This window comes from Anomalospiza imberbis, chromosome 22, assembly GCF_031753505.1.
Source record: "Anomalospiza imberbis isolate Cuckoo-Finch-1a 21T00152 chromosome 22, ASM3175350v1, whole genome shotgun sequence".
NCBI lineage: Eukaryota > Metazoa > Chordata > Aves > Passeriformes > Viduidae > Anomalospiza > Anomalospiza imberbis.
Genome location: NC_089702.1, coordinates 3,128,678 through 3,146,026, shown reverse-complemented (window position 1 = coordinate 3,146,026; position 17,349 = coordinate 3,128,678). Strand labels below are relative to the sequence as shown.

At 49.8% G+C, this 17,349-nt stretch overlaps 1 protein-coding gene across 4 annotated transcripts in view; it reads left to right on the top strand.

Moving 5' to 3' along the window:
* FBXL20 (F-box and leucine rich repeat protein 20) overlaps positions 1 to 17,349 on the top strand; it is a 39,016-nt gene that overhangs the window by 6,815 nt on the left and 14,852 nt on the right. For all 4 annotated transcript variants that reach the window (XR_011005779.1, XM_068212130.1, XM_068212129.1 and 1 more), the window contains exons 2-4: positions 7,365 to 7,426; positions 13,970 to 14,024; positions 15,870 to 15,944. Coding sequence is in view for 3 of the 4 variants with exons in the window: in XM_068212130.1 (XP_068068231.1) it covers positions 7,365 to 7,426; positions 13,970 to 14,024; positions 15,870 to 15,944 (192 nt within the window). In the remaining variant the exon portion in view is untranslated. The remainder of the gene's footprint in view (positions 1 to 7,364; positions 7,427 to 13,969; positions 14,025 to 15,869; positions 15,945 to 17,349) is intronic.

Genomic DNA, 17,349 nt, shown 5'->3' with positions numbered 1-17,349 from the left:
TCTTATGGGCAGGGCTCTATATTTAAAACCTTGACGGGTGTGGGTGAGAAAGCAGCACCATTTTCCATCAGAAATCTGTGCTGGATCACCTCAGGTGTCACCTGTGGGGAGCTGAGGTCCCTGCTGGGCTTGGAGCAGCCCTGGCAGCAGGAATGGGGTTGGTGCTGCCCAGCCCTCGCCCTGGCTGTGTCTGACGCTGGGGGAGGCGTTTTCTCATTCAGCTCCAGGTACCACTGGTGGGGAATCAAAGCTGATTAATTAACTGTGAGCTGCTGCCTCCCTGAGCTGTCCCCAGGCTGCTCCGGGTCCTGCCAGGGCCACCCGGGAGGAGCCGCTCGGATGCCGCCGGTGGCTGTCGGGTAACTCGGGGCTGGGGGGGCTGGAATTGGGATTTCAGCTGAGCACAGGGAGGGTTTAGGGCTGGTTTGGGATGCTTGGTTTGGGGAGAACTGTCTGGCAGCCAGGACTGGGGGAGGAGAACAAAACAGGTGAACAAAAAGAGGCTGAATGTGCCCATTTGGTGTCTGGTAGCAGATTCTGGAGGGGTTTCCTTTCAGTGGGATACAGACACGTGGCAGCTGAAGTGGGAGTTGTGTTTCACACCCCCACTGTGCTGCTGCTGTGGATTGAGTAGAGGGATTTGGGGAGATTTGGAAGCAAAAATCGGTTGTGCAAATGGGTTTGGCCCAGGGAGACTGGGGAGGGTCCACCAGGAAAATGGGTTTTGGCCTCAGCCTGTGTGACCCGAGAGACAGCGCTGGTGTCCCAAATTTTTATTGGTTTTTTTTGCCCCAAATAGGATTCACTTCCTCCTTCTCCCTCTGCAGGAGTTATGTGAATGGGTTGGGTGGCAGTGTTGGCCCTGGCAAAGTGCTTTTTACAGAATCCCAGCATATTTTGGGTTGGGGTTTTGGTATCTCATCTGTGCCTGTGAAGTTCCATCCATCACTGAGGGATTTCCCTCCAGGGCACTTCCTGCACAGAGGGATGTGCAGCAGAAGAGCTTCATCGTGGGTTCCATTCCTGTAAGGTTTGACTGAGGTCTGGATCATTGCTGGTTCAAAAAAAGGATCTTTATTTAATGTGTCCCAAATTCAGGCTGGGCTCAGGTAGCTCCTCCATCCCAGCAGGAATTTAAACTTTCCCAACCACGCGGCAATGTGACAGTGCCCATCCAGCCCCCTGCCTATCCAGCTATTTTTAGGAATATTAAGCCTGTAATAAGCCTTTTTGGCTGGGGTCTATTTCTGTTTGTCCTGCTTAGTCAGGATTTTGCCTGAGCAGAGCTCTGGTAGGGAGCCAGAGGGGCGAGCGTGGCCGGGGCAGGAGGGCAGCACCCACGTTCTGTCCCTCCTGATCCTGACAGAGCATCCCAACGGCCACAGCAGAGCCTGTGACAGCCTGGCCTCATCCAGCAGCCAGCCATTTCCTTGGAGACTTAATGCAGATTAAACTGGATGGGTTTTTAAATAAAATTCCCTGTGTAACTACAGGCTGGAGGGAAAATTCCCTGGGTCGGAGCTGCTTGTGGATGTAAACAACTTCATTCTTTGGATGGCGTGCTCTGAGGAGCCCTTGGATTTCTCTGTCACTTCACTGTGACTTATCTCTGCAGTGTAATATTTTCTTTGCCTCCAGGAAGGCAGCTCAGCCTGCTCCAGCTGCTGCTCCCTGAAATCTTGTCCTGGGAAGGGAAGTGATGTCTCTCATGTCTCTGTTATTTGAGCCTTGTCACAGTGGTGGATTTTTTTCCCCAAATGAGCAGAACTCGAGGCAAGGTGTCAGTACATATTGACCATGTTTGTAAGAAGTTTTTTCAAAGCTTCACTGAGCTTTTCCAAAGGAAATGCTGAGTGAATTCCACATTTTTCCTGTTGTTTTGTCGTTCGCGCTCAGCTGTTTTCACTAAATTGGAGTTGTGGGTGAGGTTTGCTGTGACTCTTGTCTTGTGTCAGTGACTGTACTGGGATTGTTCATCTCCATGTGGACCATGACAGATAAAATTGGTACAAATTCTACCAGAAATCCTGGAATTTGGGCTGGGAGCCAGGAGCCTTACAGCTGGAGAAACCTCCCAGTGCATCTCAGAGTCAGGGTTTAAACTCTGAGCAAATACACACAAAGCTTTCAGAACAGAAAAAACTTTTGGAGCTTGGAAGGTTCATCTCCAAAGTGTCTTGATACAGACTGGGTGGGCTGTAAACTCCAAAATATTCAAGCTATGGATGTAATCCTTAACTTCTGCCACCAGTGGTTGATTCCCCAACTTTCCCAACCTACAACCTGTCTCCAGAGCGCATTATTTGTTCTCTAATAATTAATAATTGCAGCCTGTTTTCTGGCTTGGTTTGAATTGCTTAATTTCCTGTGGTTATGTGCAGTTGTGGAGGGTCTGGTCACCATTTCCTCATGGATCGAGGCTCGCAGAACCCTGGAATATCCTGAGTTAGAGGGGGCCCATGAGGGCAGTGAGCTCCAGGCCTCACAGCAGCTGCAGTTTCATCCTCAGCACACCATTACCCACAACTTTGTCATCTCACACAGTTTCTGTCCCACAAATAAACAAGTTGGAGTGGTTTAAAATCAAAATATTCACTAATATTTCGTAGATTATAGATTTAAATTCTGCATTGCTTCTTTGGCATGAGCTTTGCTTAACATAGAGATGTGCAGCCCTTTATTGGTTGTGTTTCTGGGAATGTTTCTGCCTTTTTATTTCCTGCCCACCTCCCTGGGTGTCTCTTGGTTGGTTTTTGTACAGAAATGGGCGTCACCTTCTCCCTCCCTCCCCATGTGTCTCCCCTGGTGTCCTTCCCCTCTCTGTGGTGCCCTTGGTGTTGTGTTGGTGCTTCCCAGGCAGCCTCAGGCTCTCCAGAGGTGCCAGATCCAGGTTCTTTTTCCCTACAGTGAACATCAAGGTGGATAATTCTGTCTCTTGCTGTCACAACCGAACCAGGTGCCTCCTCTAACATTGCAGCCACTAATTCCCTAAAGCTCTGAATTATCTTCATCCCTTTTTCTCCATTGAGCTTTGAATTTTCTGCTTTAAAGTGTTTGGGTTCAGAGTGGGCATCGGGCTGACACCGTGTTGAAAATCCCATCAGGAATTCCAGGGGAATGGCTTCAAACTGATAAAGCAGGGCTGGATTTGAGTTAGGGAAAAACTCCTCCCTGTGAGGATGCTGAGGCCCTGGAATGGGTTTTCCAGAGAGGATGTGGGCTCACCATCCCTGGAAGTGCCAGAGGCCAGGCTGGACAGAGCTTGGAGCACCCTGGGATGGTGGGAGCTGTCCCTGCCCATGGCAAGGGTGGCACTGGGTGGCCTTTAGGGTCCTTTCCCACCCACACCCATCTGTGATTCCATGAGCCAGGAGAGAGCCAAGTGCTTCCATGGGTCTTGGAGCCTGGTCTGCGGCACAGCCACCCCAAGTGAGTGGCAGCAGTAATGCCACCAAGCTGTGCTTTGTGCTGGAGCTGTTCAGCCACCCTGGCCCAGCTGCTGTTCACATCCTCCTGTGTTGTGAATGCAGGTGAACCTGGTGGGAAGAAATGATGATGTTTGACTCCAGTTCAGAAGGTTGAATGATTTCTTTATTATAACTATACTAAAATACATTAATATACTATTTAAAGGAGATACTAAAGCCACATACCATATCTAACTCTTAACAACTCCTGACCCTCTCTCGACAGTCCAGACTCAGGTGGGTTGGATTGGCCATCAGCTCAAACAGTCCTCACCAGAATCCAATCATGCAATCACCCCAGGTAAACAATTCTCCAAACACATTCCACATAGGAAAAACAAGAAGCAGAAATAGAAATTGTTTTCTCTTTTTTTCACTCTGTGCTCCTCTATGAAAAATCTTGAGAGAGAGAGAAGAATGTGCCTGCCACACTCCTGGGCACCTTCCCTGGGCAGGGACACTCAGACACTGCCACCTGTCCCAGTTCAGGGTGACAAAGCCCTGATGTGACCGAGGCCTGAGCAGCAGCTCTGTCTCCTGCCCTGTGAGCAGAGAAATGTGGGAATCAGCCCTGCACAGAGCACACCTGGACTGCTGTGGGTGGAGCCAGTTGGCCACATTTTGGATATTCTTGAGGGCAAAGGAAGAGTTTTTAAAGGAAATGGACAATTCCACGTTGTGCCGAGTGTGAGGCTGTGAGAGCTCTGCCTTTTGGTCACTTTGGTCCATCTGTTTTCATGAACTTCCTTAATTCCATAGAATTTCAGTCTGATTTGGGTTGGACCTCAAATCCCATCCAGTGCTACCCATGCCATGGACACCTTCCACTGTCCCAAGTGGCTCCAAACCCCATCCAACCTGGCCTTGGACACTCCCAGGGATCCAGGGACAGACAGAGCTGCTCTGGGAATTCCATCTCAGCCCCTCCCCACCCTCACAGGGAGGAATTTCTTCCCAAAATCCCATGTGGCTTCACACAGCAGCATAGTTGCTCCGTGGTGGAGGATTCTGTGTTTGGTACAGAATTGAAAATTTATATACAAGAAAAAAGTGGATTTTTGTGTGTTGTCCAGAATAATTTCTTCTTTTGGACAACACCTGGTATTAAAGAAGATAAAAGAAATGTTAGGAGAAGCAAACTTTTGGGGCGTTTTGTTTTTATCCCTTGAAGCATTTTGAAAGTCTGGAAGTTTAGAATAGCCTCTGACATTTTTTCAGAGCTTTATTTTTGTATGGACTTGCCAGAAGGTCCCCATGTCCATGGTATATTTAGCTGTACGTGCTGCCATGACTTAGCAAAATCCCAATTCCAGCCTGTTTTCCCCCAGCCTCTGCCATCTGAGCCTCAGGCTTTGGAGGAAAGCTGGAGAAAATAGGTCTGGAGATGCATCCTGGCTCTTGCTAGCATTCCAGGGAGGGGGAATTCCAGAGCTGAGGTTCTCCCCTGGAGCCCATCTTGCCTGGGCCCCGTCATGGTTTAAGTCCAAGGACTATTTTTAGTAAGACAAAAAACAAACATTCCTTTAGATTAGTGCTGGTCAAAGGGAAAGTCCTGCAGCAGCCAGTCTGGGGATGGGATTTGTGCTGGGACTGAGGTGAGGTTTTCCTGCTGAGGGATTTGATGGGCAGAGTTCCCTGTGATCAGGCAGAGGAGGTTCCTGGCTGCTTCTGGAGTCTGTTTTAACCCTTCTTGCCCTTGTTCTGTCCTGCTCTGGTTCCTTTTTGGAATGGAGCTCCTTTTTCCTTGTCCTGTTCCTGCTCTCTGATTGCTCCTCTAATTTCTCTGATCCTTTTTTTTTTTTTTTTGGGAGAAGAGTCCTGATTCAAGGTCTGGGCGGGGGTGGGAAAGGGTTTGGGTTTGTAACTGGGGGGAAGGGAATCACGTCTCTTTTTCCCATGAAACCCATAATTCCTCTGCATTCCTCCTCCATTAGAGCTCCTTTCATGATTTCCTTGATCTCCTAATCAATCAGCTAATCAGTTTAATTAGCTGGTCCTGTGCCAGATGTGCAGGTGCTGCTCTCCCAGCCTTGGGAATGTCTGTCCCCACCCACTGTGGCTCCAGAGTCACCTGGAGATGGGAGGGAAGAGCTGTGGGAGCTGGGAATGGCAAAAGCTCAGTTTAATTAGCAGCAAATTGGGCTGAGAGCTGCCAGACTGGTTTCTGCTCAGGACCTGTGATATTCCTGGTGGGAAGTGATAAAAGGGACTGTGGGGGGAGCAACACTTCTGCTGGCTGGCATTTTGGGATGGAAGTTTAAGAGTTCCCACTTCAGCACCGTGCTCTGGCGTCTTGGGATAATTCAAAAGGAGACAGGGATTTGGGAGCACAGCGTGTGACTCTGAAATCCTGGGGTTTGCTGTTCTCTGGGGGCAATGGTGTTCCTCAATTCCCAATTTTCCATCACCAAATGGAGCATTTAAAGGGCCATTTAGTGGCAGCACATTGAATTTTCACACTGGATTTCATGTCAAGTTGTGCTGGGACTGGATTCATGATCAGGTACAGAATATTTGGGATGTGATGGGATTGGATCCATGCTCAGGTACAGGATATTTGGGAAGTGCTGGAATTGGATCCATGCTTAGGGACAGGATATTTGGGAGCTGTTGGTGATGGATCCATGCTCAGGTACAGGATATTTGGGAGGTTCTGGGATTGGATCCATGCTTAGGGACAAGATATTTGGGAGCTGTTGGTGATGGATCCATGCTCAGGTACAGGATATTTGGGAAGTGCTGGAATTGGATCCATGCTTAGGGACAGGATATTTGGGAGCTGTTGGTGATGGATCCATGCTCAGGTACAGGATATTTGGGAAGTGCTGGAATTGGATCCATGCTTAGGGACAGGATATTTGGGAGCTGTTGGTGATGGATCCATGCTCAGGTACAGGATATTTGGGAAGTGCTGGAATTGGATCCATGCTCAGGTACAGGATATTTGGGAGGTTCTGGGATTGGATTCATGCTCAGGTACAGGATATTTGGGAAGTGATGGATCCTTGCTCAGGATGGATATCTGGGAGGTGCTGGATTTTCCCCATGGCAAGCCAATACTAAATCTTAGAAGTGTTTTTATTTAGATTCTTCTCATGAGGCTTTGCTCTCTGTTTTCCTTGGGACTCCTTGAAAAAGAGAAGTTTCTCTTGGAAAACTTCTTGGTGCATCTGGTGTTGTCCCTGGATTTGGAGGGATACAAGAACCGGCTCTGGCCTCATTGCCTTGGCAGAACACAGAGCTTTCCCAGCATTGTCCCTCCTCCTGGTGCAGCACCAAAGAGCTCAACTCCCTTTAAACCATTCCTGGTAGTTTAAAAATCAGTCGTGTTTGTCCCAGAGCTCCTGAGGGCTGGGAGAGTGTTCTGGGCTCTGCAGGACTTGGTCATTTCTCTGTTCACCAGCACCTTTTCCATCACAGAAACCAACCCTGCTGCACCTGCACCTTCCAGCTCTGTTTGGTGGATATTTGGGCTTCTGGACCCCTCTTTCTCTCCCTTCTAGCCCCTTGGCCAGATGTTTGGTCTGTAAAACCTCCCAGTTTTGATGTGTCTATGCCTTGGTGCACCCCCCAAAGTGCTGAGGAAGCCTCTCCAGTCAGTGCCAGCTCACAACCACATCATAATTATCATTTACTTCACTGGAACAGCTGCAAATCTCAGTTTATATTTCATCTCTCAACCCTTGCACCGAGTTCTAAGCTATTTTGATGCAATGCTCCATCCAGCTGTGGTCTAGTGCAGGAGCTGGAAAGCTGCAGCACAAAGTTTATCTGTTAGGAATTTCCTGGTCCAGATATCTGGAAACGGCCTCGTTAACCAACCACTTCTTCCCTGGGGTGAAGCAGGGTTTGTCCCCTTGATGTGTGGCTAAATTGTGCCATTTTTTGTGTTTGCAGATGTTCTCAAACAACGATGAAGCTGCGATCAACAAAAAACTGCCCAAAGAGCTGCTGCTTCGGTGAGTCCTCCCTGGACACCGGTGGGTTGTTATTTGCATCCAGGATTTTGCTGCTGTGCTCCCAAATCATGAGCTTGGATCGGGCCACTCATAAAGCCAGACCCAAACAGAGGCAGGTCAAAGGTCTGTGTCAGCAGTTTGTGCTAAATTGGGATTAGGTTTTGGGGTTTTAAATGCTGGATTGATTTGCTGGTTGTCTGTTTGGTGAATGGAGGAGTGAGGATTCTCTCATTAATCCTCCTGGAGAGGATGGGCTGATGTGGAGAGCAGGATTCTGCTTCTCTGAGGGGTTGAGTTTAAAGCAAAAGTGAATTCCTCTGCTCCAGTTACACTTGAGTGGACTTTGTCTTGTCCCTTGTCAATAGGAGCCAGATGTTCAGCTCCTGGCAGGATGATCCCGTTGGCAAACACCAAACAGATGAGACTCTGTGGATTGTTAGGGTTTGAAAGTCCTTTAATGTCTCTGTGGATAATTCTGCCCTGTGGGAAGCAGGAGGGGAGTGGAGTGTGGGGGTGATTGTTCCTCATTTTGGGCTCTGGAAGGAGAGGTGAGTTTGTCAGTGCTTTGAGCTCAGGTGTTGGGCTGGAAATGGGGAAAGGAGAGGCAGGGGGAAGCTTGAATTATTAACAGCAACAGCGTTCTTACACTGCAAGAAACTGGTTCTGTCAACACTCCTTGACAGTGAAGTCTGGGGAGGGGAGTGTGACACAGGGAAGTGCTGCTGGCTCACTTCTGGAATGAAAAGAACAGGGAAAAGGGCTGACTGTTTAGTTTCAGTGCACTGCTTCCCCTGGAAGGGTATTTCCCACCTGATTCAGTTGCTGTTTCCCACCTGATCCCATTTCTTTTATTCCAGTACTCCTCTCCCCAGAGCACAGTGTTTGGCTGTTAGGGCCCTCCCTGCTGCCAGAGTGGATATTTGGGACTGGGGCCTGGGACATGGGAAATGATTGTCCATGGGTGTGGAGATCCCTGTGTGAAACCAGGACCTGGGAAGGAGGGGCACCTGAGGGAGGAGCAGGATGGAGTCACAACCTCCACAGCAGGAGTTTGCACAGGGCTTTGCAGGTGGCAGCTGCTGTGCTTGTCCTGAACCATGGCTGGGATGTGGAGCAGCAAAAGAGTGGCAAAAAAATTGTCTTTCTGGATTTTCTGAGATGATTTTCTGATGGGAGCAGATACAACAAACCTGGGGTTGGTCCCTGTGCTGAGGCAACAAGACAGGGGTAGGCTGGGGACAGGTTGTGAAGAGCCCTGATGGGTGAGGCAGGGAGTCTGTGTGGCACTAGGAGTTTGGGGAATAGGGTAGGGAGAAAAAGGTTGGGTGATGGAATGTAAATGGGATTTTGCATGGATTTCAGGGGAAGGAGAAGTGTGAGGGCATGGGGCTCCCAGGAGCAGAACCTCCCTTGGAGCTGGGCTGAGGTTTCTGATAGATGGAAGTGGAATGATCCTGAGTGGAGCCAGGAGCTGAGGTTTGGCTCATTGCTGTGTGTGTGAAGGTACAGCCACGTCCAGAGGTGTCCCCTCCTGGCTCTCAGCTGGCAGGGGACACAGCTGGAGCAGGTGCAGCAGTGCCAGGACATGGATTGGTCACCACCTGCTGGGGCTGTGGCTGCCCCAGCCCTGGCAGTGCCCAAGGCTGGGCTGGACAGGGCTTGGAGCAGCCTGGGACAGTGGAAGGTGTCCTGCCCATGGCAGGGGTGGTACTGGATGAGCTTTATGATCCCTCCCAACCCAAACCATTCCCTGATTCCATGAATGCTGCTGGACAATTGGAGAAGGATTTGTGGTAGGAGGGAGGGAAGGTCCTGCATGGAGCAGGGAATTGCATCGGTACAAGCCCCAGCGTGGCTGAGCTCCCACCCTCCTGCCCTGTGGAAATGTCTGTCCTTGTTGTGTCCTGCTGTCCCTGGTCATCCCAACCTGCTGTAGAGCAGGGAATTGTTCAGGATTGGGTGGAACTGAGGGGAAATCGGGAGTTGATAAATGTTTAAAGCTCATAAGTAATGGTTTGGAGAGCTGGAATTCACTGTTAGCATACTGTGAAAATTAATTACTGTGCATTGACAGTGCAGCCTTTGAAAGAGAAGCTTGGATGGGTTTTCTGTGGGAATCTCCTGTAAATGGGTGTCACTGTGTGCAGGACAAAGGCTGGTGTGTTTGGGCACGGCTCTGTGAAGTCCTGTCCCTGCTCTGGGCACTCTCAGACAGCTTTGGGGTCCCCTGTGTGTGGAGTGAAAGCTGCACTTAGGCAAAATAAAGAGGAGGAGGATGTGAAAGAGGAGAACAGCAGCCTTTGTTATCCTAAAAATACAGGGATGGACCAGGAGGGGTGGTGCTCCCGAGGGCTGTCCTGGGACATGGCCCTGTCGTGTGTCTGGGATGCAGCAGTGACATCATGTTCTGCAATGGGGACCTTGTCCTGCATGTCCAGAGAGCAGGACAGGGGTGGGGAGGTCACAGAATCCTGGGATGGTTTCAATTGGCAGGGACCTTAGGGATTGTATGGTTCCACCTGCCATGGGCAGGACACCTCCCACTATCCCAGGCTGCTCCAAGCCCTGTCCAGCCCGGCCTTGGGCACTGCCAGGGCTGGGGCAGCCACAGCCCCAGCAGGTGGTGACCAATCCATGTCCTGGCACTGCTGCACCTGCTCCAGCTGTGTCCCCTGCCAGCTGAGAGCCAGGAGGGGACACCTCTGGACGTGGCTGTACCTTCACACACACAGCAATGAGCCAAAGCAGCAAAAAGCAGAATTCCCTGCACTGCCCCCTCCTTCCTTGGCTGCCCCGGCTCCTCCCTGCACAGTTTCTGCCTCGGTGGCTCCCAGTGGTGAATCCACGCTCCCTGTGGCTCCAGCTGTGGTTGTGTCCCCACAGGGACGTCCTGTCCCTGTTTCCCTGCATTCCCACTGCTGTTGGAATGATGCTTTCCTTCCCTGAGCCTGCCTGGGATCCAACCCCCAGCCCCAAGCCTGGATTTCCCTGGCAGAGGTGGTCTCTGCTGCCCTCCTGAAGGAGGTGGCACTCCCAGTGTGACGTGGGGCTGCTGCACAGCTCCTGCTTGGCCCGAGCAGCATCAGCCTGCAGGAATTCAGCTGTTCCTGCTGGGTCACGGGCAGGTCAGGCAGCTTGCAGCTCTCTCCTGGCCTAAGCAGCTTTAGCTCGGTGCTCTGCCCATGCAGCCCTGCCCAGCACTTGCCCAGGCCTGGCTCTGCCATCCCCACATGCTGATTTATCCCTGGGGAGCTGGACTTGTGCCCGTGGGGAGCGCTGAGTTGGCAGCAGAGCCGTGGTGTCTGTCCCCCTGCCCAGCCCGTGGGAGCAGGGTTGAACTGGGGCTGAACTGGGATTGAACTGGGATGGTGAGGGGGTCGCTGGCACAAATTGGTGTGGGTAATTTTAGAAGGCTGAAAGTCTAAGCTGGCTCACCTCAGAGCCTGCAGCATGCAGGGGTTTCATGAGAGTCTTGACCCTAATCTAATTAGAGCAGCAGTGGGAAAGTGAGGAGTCCTAGAAACCCCTGAGTGGATTAAGAGGTTGAAACCTGAAAATTGCTCAAAGTGAGTGTGTTTTGCCCAGATTGTGCAGAGCTGAGCTGTTCAGACAAAATCAAACACATAGGGGAGTCCCTTTGCAGTGAGACAATTTAATCTACTGCAATTCCAGATGTAATTCCTGTTTGGGAAGCTCAGTCTGCCTTCATCTGTGATCAGTGTTTGATGATAATTTTGTGGATTATTTTCTCCACTGTGAACTCTGAAAAATAAATGTCCCAGCACGTTGCCTTTGGGCCTGTTAATGCAGAACTGGGAAAAATCATTCAAATAGTGCTTATCAGCCTTCTGCTGCAGCTCAGTCACTGCTTATTTGTAAGGTTTGGGGTATTTTAGTGTTGTCCAGCAGTTCCTTGGAGAGGGAAAATCCTTTCCTCAGGGTGGCAGGGGAATTCTCAGCTCAGGTCATGGTTCCTGCAGGACTTTACACCTGGGCTCCTGCTGCTCTTCCTGGTCCATGGGGAGCAGCTGGATCCTGAAATGATGAAAATCCATAACCAAGGAGTGCCTGCTGTGAAAAAGTCCTTTTTGCAGCCTGATTCTGCTGAATCATCGACTCAGGGTCTTGGACAAGTGCAGAGGGAACACTAAGGGAACTGAGGGAACACTGGAGAAGTCTCTGGAGCTCCTCAGAGCTGAGATCTCTGTGCAGGGGAAGGCAGAGGGGTGAGGGTTTGGCCAGGGTGAATCCCTGTTGATGTGTGGGCAGGCTGGCAAGGGAGGAGCAGGAAGTGGAGGAGAATTTATCCCAGATCTCCCAGCCCTGATAGAGGGATGAGGTGATCATTAACAGTCTGGGATTCCCATGGAGTAAGGAATTTTAATGAAAATAGAGACATCTTCCATAGTGAGTGACCCACAGAATTTGAAGTTTTATTTTCTCCTACGACAGATTTTTGAAAGTAAGAATTTTCCCCAGCTTCTCTCATTTCCCAGCCTTTCCTGGTATTGTTGTGCATGGACATGGTGCTGAATAAACCCTTGGACACCAGTAAATTACTTTGGGCTCAGGGGGAGCCTTGTCTGTAGGCAGGGAGGATGGAACTGCTCTGAAATCCAGAATCTGGGTTTCCTGACAGTGTTAAAGTGAACGTGGGCTCTTCTGCAGAGCTTTTCCCCAGCACATCCCTGTCCGATTTGTCTCATGGTAAGATCAGAAGTGCCTTGAACCCCTTGGATCTTAACCCCTTAGCTCCTTGGATCCATGAGTATCCCTGGGAAGTGCATGAGCACAGGAGGGAACGTTGGCTGTTCATCCTGATGTAGCTGGGTGCTGCTGTGTGATACCTTTAGCATCAATGTTCTGATAAATAATCTGCATTTACCTCCATCAGGAGCATCCTTTCCCCCCAGTACTGGTGTTTCTGAAGGGCTTTTTCCATCCCTGCTTCTCAGGATGCTTGTGGCTGACAACATTTGCCTTCTCTTTTGGATGGCCTTCAAGTTGAAAATATTAAATTAAAATAATAAAGCATATTGTGGTTGAACTCTTGTATTACCTTTGCAAAAACTCCAGTTTTATAATTGTTCCCAATGGGAACGAGACCTTGATGTCCTCCCACCCTCCACTTGACCTCGTCTCTTTTGGGACACGATTGTTTGAATAACCATAAACCTTAAAATGGCATTGAAATCCCATTGAATTTTATCCATTATTAATGTCTTGGTGCAGACTGGGAGCTTCCCATGGGCTCGGTGCTTCCTGCATCCACAGCTGGGAGGCGGGGGGTGATGTGATCCCGAGGGAAATCCTGGCAGTCTCAGCTGTGTAATTCCTTTATCCCAATAGTAGCCCGGCAGTCCGGTCCCCAGGGTGTGCCCTGGCCCAGGGTGCCACTCAGGAGTGACCACGGTGTCATTGTCCCTCCTGGCCGAGCACATCTGGCTCTGCCAATTGTGGAAGTGCAAAATCCTGGAATGGTTTGAGCTGGAAGGGACCTTAAAGCCCATCCACTTCCAGCCCCACCATGAGACACCTCCCGCTGTCCCAGGGTGCTCCAAGCCCTGTCCAGCCTGGCCTTTGACACTTCCAGGCATCCAGGGGCAGCCACAGCTTCTCTGGGGAACCCATTCCAGCCCCTCCCCACCCACACAGGGAGGAATTTCTTCCCAATATCCCATCCAGCCTTGCCCTCTGGCAGTTTAAGCCCATTCCCCCCTGTCCTGGCACTCTCTGTCTTTCCTGTACCCCTTCAGGTGCTGGCAGGCCACAATTAGGTCACCCTGCAGTTCTCCAGGATGAGCAATCCCAGCTGGCCCAGCCTTCCCTCCCAGCAGAGTGATCCCAGATCCCAGGGATCACTGCTGGGAAACCAGGAATGATCTGGGCACCAAAACTGGGCTGTGGCACTGCCCTGATCCCAGAGCTGATAATGAAGGATGGCACTGCCCACTTCTGGGAGCTATTAATGAGGCATGGCACTGCCCTGATCCCAGAGCTGGCAGTGAGGGATGGCACTGCCCACTTCTGGGAGCTGTTAATGAGGCATGGCACTGCCCTGATCCCAGAGCTGGCAGTGAGGGATGGCACTGCCCCATTCCCAAAGCTGGTAGTGAGGATGGCACTGCCCACAATGAGGGATGGCACTGCCCAATTCTGGGAGCTGTTGCTGAAGGTGTTGGGGTGTTGGAGTCACTCCTGTGCGGAGTCAGAGCCAGCCCAGCATCCCTGGTGGTGCTCCACGTCCTGGCTCAGTGTGGGGCTCCTGCAAGGGTCACTTGGGGTGCTCAGTCACTGATTTGGGGTCAGGACCCACTCCAAGGTGTGAGGTTTCTGTTTCCCAGTGCCTCCATGGCCGTGTTTTGTTTCCATTTGGGAACTGCTGCCTCTGCGCTTCCTTTCACAGTTCAGCTTTCAGCCATATCACAAAGAGGTTTTGCTGTCCCAGTCTGGGTTTTTTTTTCCTCCCCCCGCTTTGTTTTCCACATTCCCTTTTGTTTTAAATGTCAATAACCTATAAGGTATCTCTTATTTCTGTTCCAGAATTTTCTCTTTCCTGGATGTGGTCACTCTGTGTCGTTGTGCTCAAGTTTCCAGGGTAAGAACCTTCCTCTTTCCTGGTGGATTTTAGCAGGGGGTTGGATTTGGGTGACAGTCTTCCCTCTCCAGGGGGGTTAGGCCAGGGAGCTTTGTGCCACTCAGCTGGGATTATTTAGTGTCCCCTGGAAGTCCTGGAAAATTCCCATAGCACCAGTGAAGGGGAATTCCAAGCTGGAATAGCATTTTCCAGCGTCCCAGGTACAAAGGGGAAGGTGCTGATGTTTTGCCCAGATCTTTCCCCTCATTCTGGGTTTTATAGTGAGCTCACCCTGCTGAAATCCCCAACATGGGATGAGCCCAAAATGGCATCCTGTGGGTTTTGGTAGAAACACAGGAATTTTAATTCACAGAGATGCTGCAGAGCCAATGAAAGTTCATCTTCTCCTTGGATGTAGTTGGAGTAAGCATGGAAATAAAGTGAGGGGTTGTTCTCATCCTTCGTGGGCTTCAGTTAATGAAACCCAACTTGCATTATTTGCTTGGGAGAAATCCTCCAGCTGGACTGGAAAGTTCGGTTATCTGGAGCTGCCAGATTATTCAGGTGCTTTTTCCTGCCAGTGTCTGGTAACTCCCAGGGGAAGCAGCACAAGCAAGGGTGGGGTGATGATCCAGGGAAGGTGTTGGAGTGCTGTGTTCACCATCCTGGCTGGGTGACACCTGCACAAACCCATCAGTCCTGGCTCCAAACCTCAACCACCACTGATTTAATTACTCTAAGTACACTGGAATTAAAAAAAAAAATATATATATATGCTTAATACTGTTAATTGCATTAAAAAATTACCCTGGGTGGTGTCTGGGCATTACAGTTGCCACCCAAATAACACAGGGAAAGAGCTCCCAGCTGAAATCCAGCAGAGCAGTGCTGGCCAGAATGGGCTGTCAGGGATTCTTTGCCAATGTCAGGGTGTTCTCTTGGCCTGTCCCAGCTCCTGTTTGCACAGGGAGCACAGCAGCCATTCCATGGCACAGCACAGGGAGTTCCTGCAGGGATGTGCAGGAAGGTTCTGGAACGTTCCCTGCACTGCCCATGGAATTATGCAGCCACTGGGGCATTTCCTACTGCTTTTCTCCTGGCCATAACCAGACCTTAAAACAAACATCAGGAGTGAGGTTTAAACCCCAAAAACTCAATTAATGCTCAGTTCTGGCATCTGCTGTAACTCTGCACTAACTCCTGCCCAAGAACTGCTGCTCTGTGCTGGGGAGGAGCTCGGTGCACGTGGGATTTGGGATGGGAAATCCCCCTGTGTTTACCCCTGGCTCCTGCACAACGCTGCCTCCTGGTTATTACAAGATCCCCTTGTTTACCTTGATGAGTAACTGAAACTTTAAATTCAGCTCTGTGCTCCCCACCTGGCTGAGGGCACAGCGACCAACTCCGAGTTCCTGCCTCTCCTTTGGAGCAGGAACCAGGGAGATTTTGGTGATTTAAACAAAAACCAAACCCTTTGGCAGTGCAGCTGCGGGGTCCCCTGGAGGACTCACCTGTGCCCAGGTGTCCTCTGAGGTGCTGGGGAGGAAATTCCAGCCAGGAATGTGAAGATGCCTGAGCTCCAAGCACTCTCCTGGCTCACAGCTGCACCTCCCAAGGGAGTGGAAGCAGCCAGGGCACCTCTTCCCTGGCTGGGGGACTCAGAATTCTGAGTTTTGAGGGCACCAAGCTCCTTGCAAGTGCTCCTGGTGCCTGCTCAGTTCTCCCTGCTGGCTGCAATTACCTGTTGCTTTCCCACCTGGGACAGAATGTTGTTTCTCAAAGGAACAAACTGCGAGTAGGTGCCCACTGACCTATTTTTTTTTTATATATATTAACCACACATTTACATTTTTTCCCCCAATAAAGGCATGGAATGTTCTGGCCCTGGATGGCAGTAACTGGCAGCGAATTGACCTGTTTGATTTCCAGAGGGATATTGAGGTATAATTAAGTGACATACAAACCCATTTTTTCTTGTTGAAATGTAATTACAGCTTTGAATGGATTAATACTCCCAGTGTAACCCTTCCTACCTTCCCTGGAGATAGAAATCATTCATTTCAGTTCTTCAGCTTCAGGGAGTCTTTTAAAGTCTTGGCAATCCATTCAGCTTTTGAAAATGGACAGAATTCTATATCCCTAGCAAGACTTGAAGCTAGAAATGGAAGGAGGGTAGTTTTTGTCTGTTCTAAAAACAGAAATTAGTAGCAAAGGTACTTTTTTGGGGGGAAAACTGCTGCTTGTTGGAAGAGAACTTAATCTACTGCTCCTTGCACTCAATAAGATCATGAGGGCTGAATGCCTGTTGAATCAGGGCCTGAAATATTTGTATCTTTAATACCAAAAATTGAAATTGAAGTGAAGATGATTTGGGAAGGACAAGGTCCAATTTGTCCCTAAAAGATGCAGCTCTGTTGTAGCTGAACCTCTGGGATGTGGATTCTGCAGCAGCAGTGGGGATGGAGGCTGAAAATTCGAATTGCCAGGAAAATGGGTGAGGAAAACCCTCAATGCTAAAAAAAAATCTCAGGATTTTTAATCCTGTTTAAAACACGTTGGAGGAGGGAGACTGAAAACATTTCCCATTGGAGGGAAATGGGGAATGTGTGGCTTTAACTTGTGGTAGACAGAGGCATCGAGCAGAGCTGCTGAGTGAGGGTTCTGACCTTGTGGGAAATCCACCCCTGATTTTGTAGGAAAGTGTTAAAATAATCCCTTTGTGCAGCTGAGAGTCAGGGGTGAGGAGCAGGAGGTGGCACTGTCACCTCAGCAGGGTCTCCGTGGCCTGGGGGAAGGAAATGGGGGATTTGGGGTCTTCATAATGAATCCTTCACCTCATAACGTGCCCTAAAAGTCCCAGACCCATGGAATTATTTATTTAGAGGGGAGTTCTCAGGGTTCCTGATGTGGGGGGTGGCAGGAGGTGGGACTGAGCAGCTCAGCCTTGGGAGGAAGGAGAGGCTGGGAATACAAACCAGGCTCTTCCCATTCCTCTGTGCTTTTGGGGTGGTTTTCATATCCCTGCACATCAAACCCGAGTTCTTGCCTAAGCCCAGACTTCCTCTCTGAAAACAAAATTTGTTGTACTTCACCTCAAAGTTCCTGCTGGGCATCCTCAGGCTCTGCTGTAACAGAGTTAAATCCATCAGTCCATGTAAATTCTTGATAGAAACACGTTTGGCTCCTGTAATTTGAGCAGAATTTATAGGCTTGCTATAACAGATTATAGAATAGAATATAGAATGTAGAATTGAATATAAAATATAGAATTGAATATAAATATAGAATATAGAATTGAATATAAAATACAGAATTTAATATAGAATTTAATATAGAACATAGAATT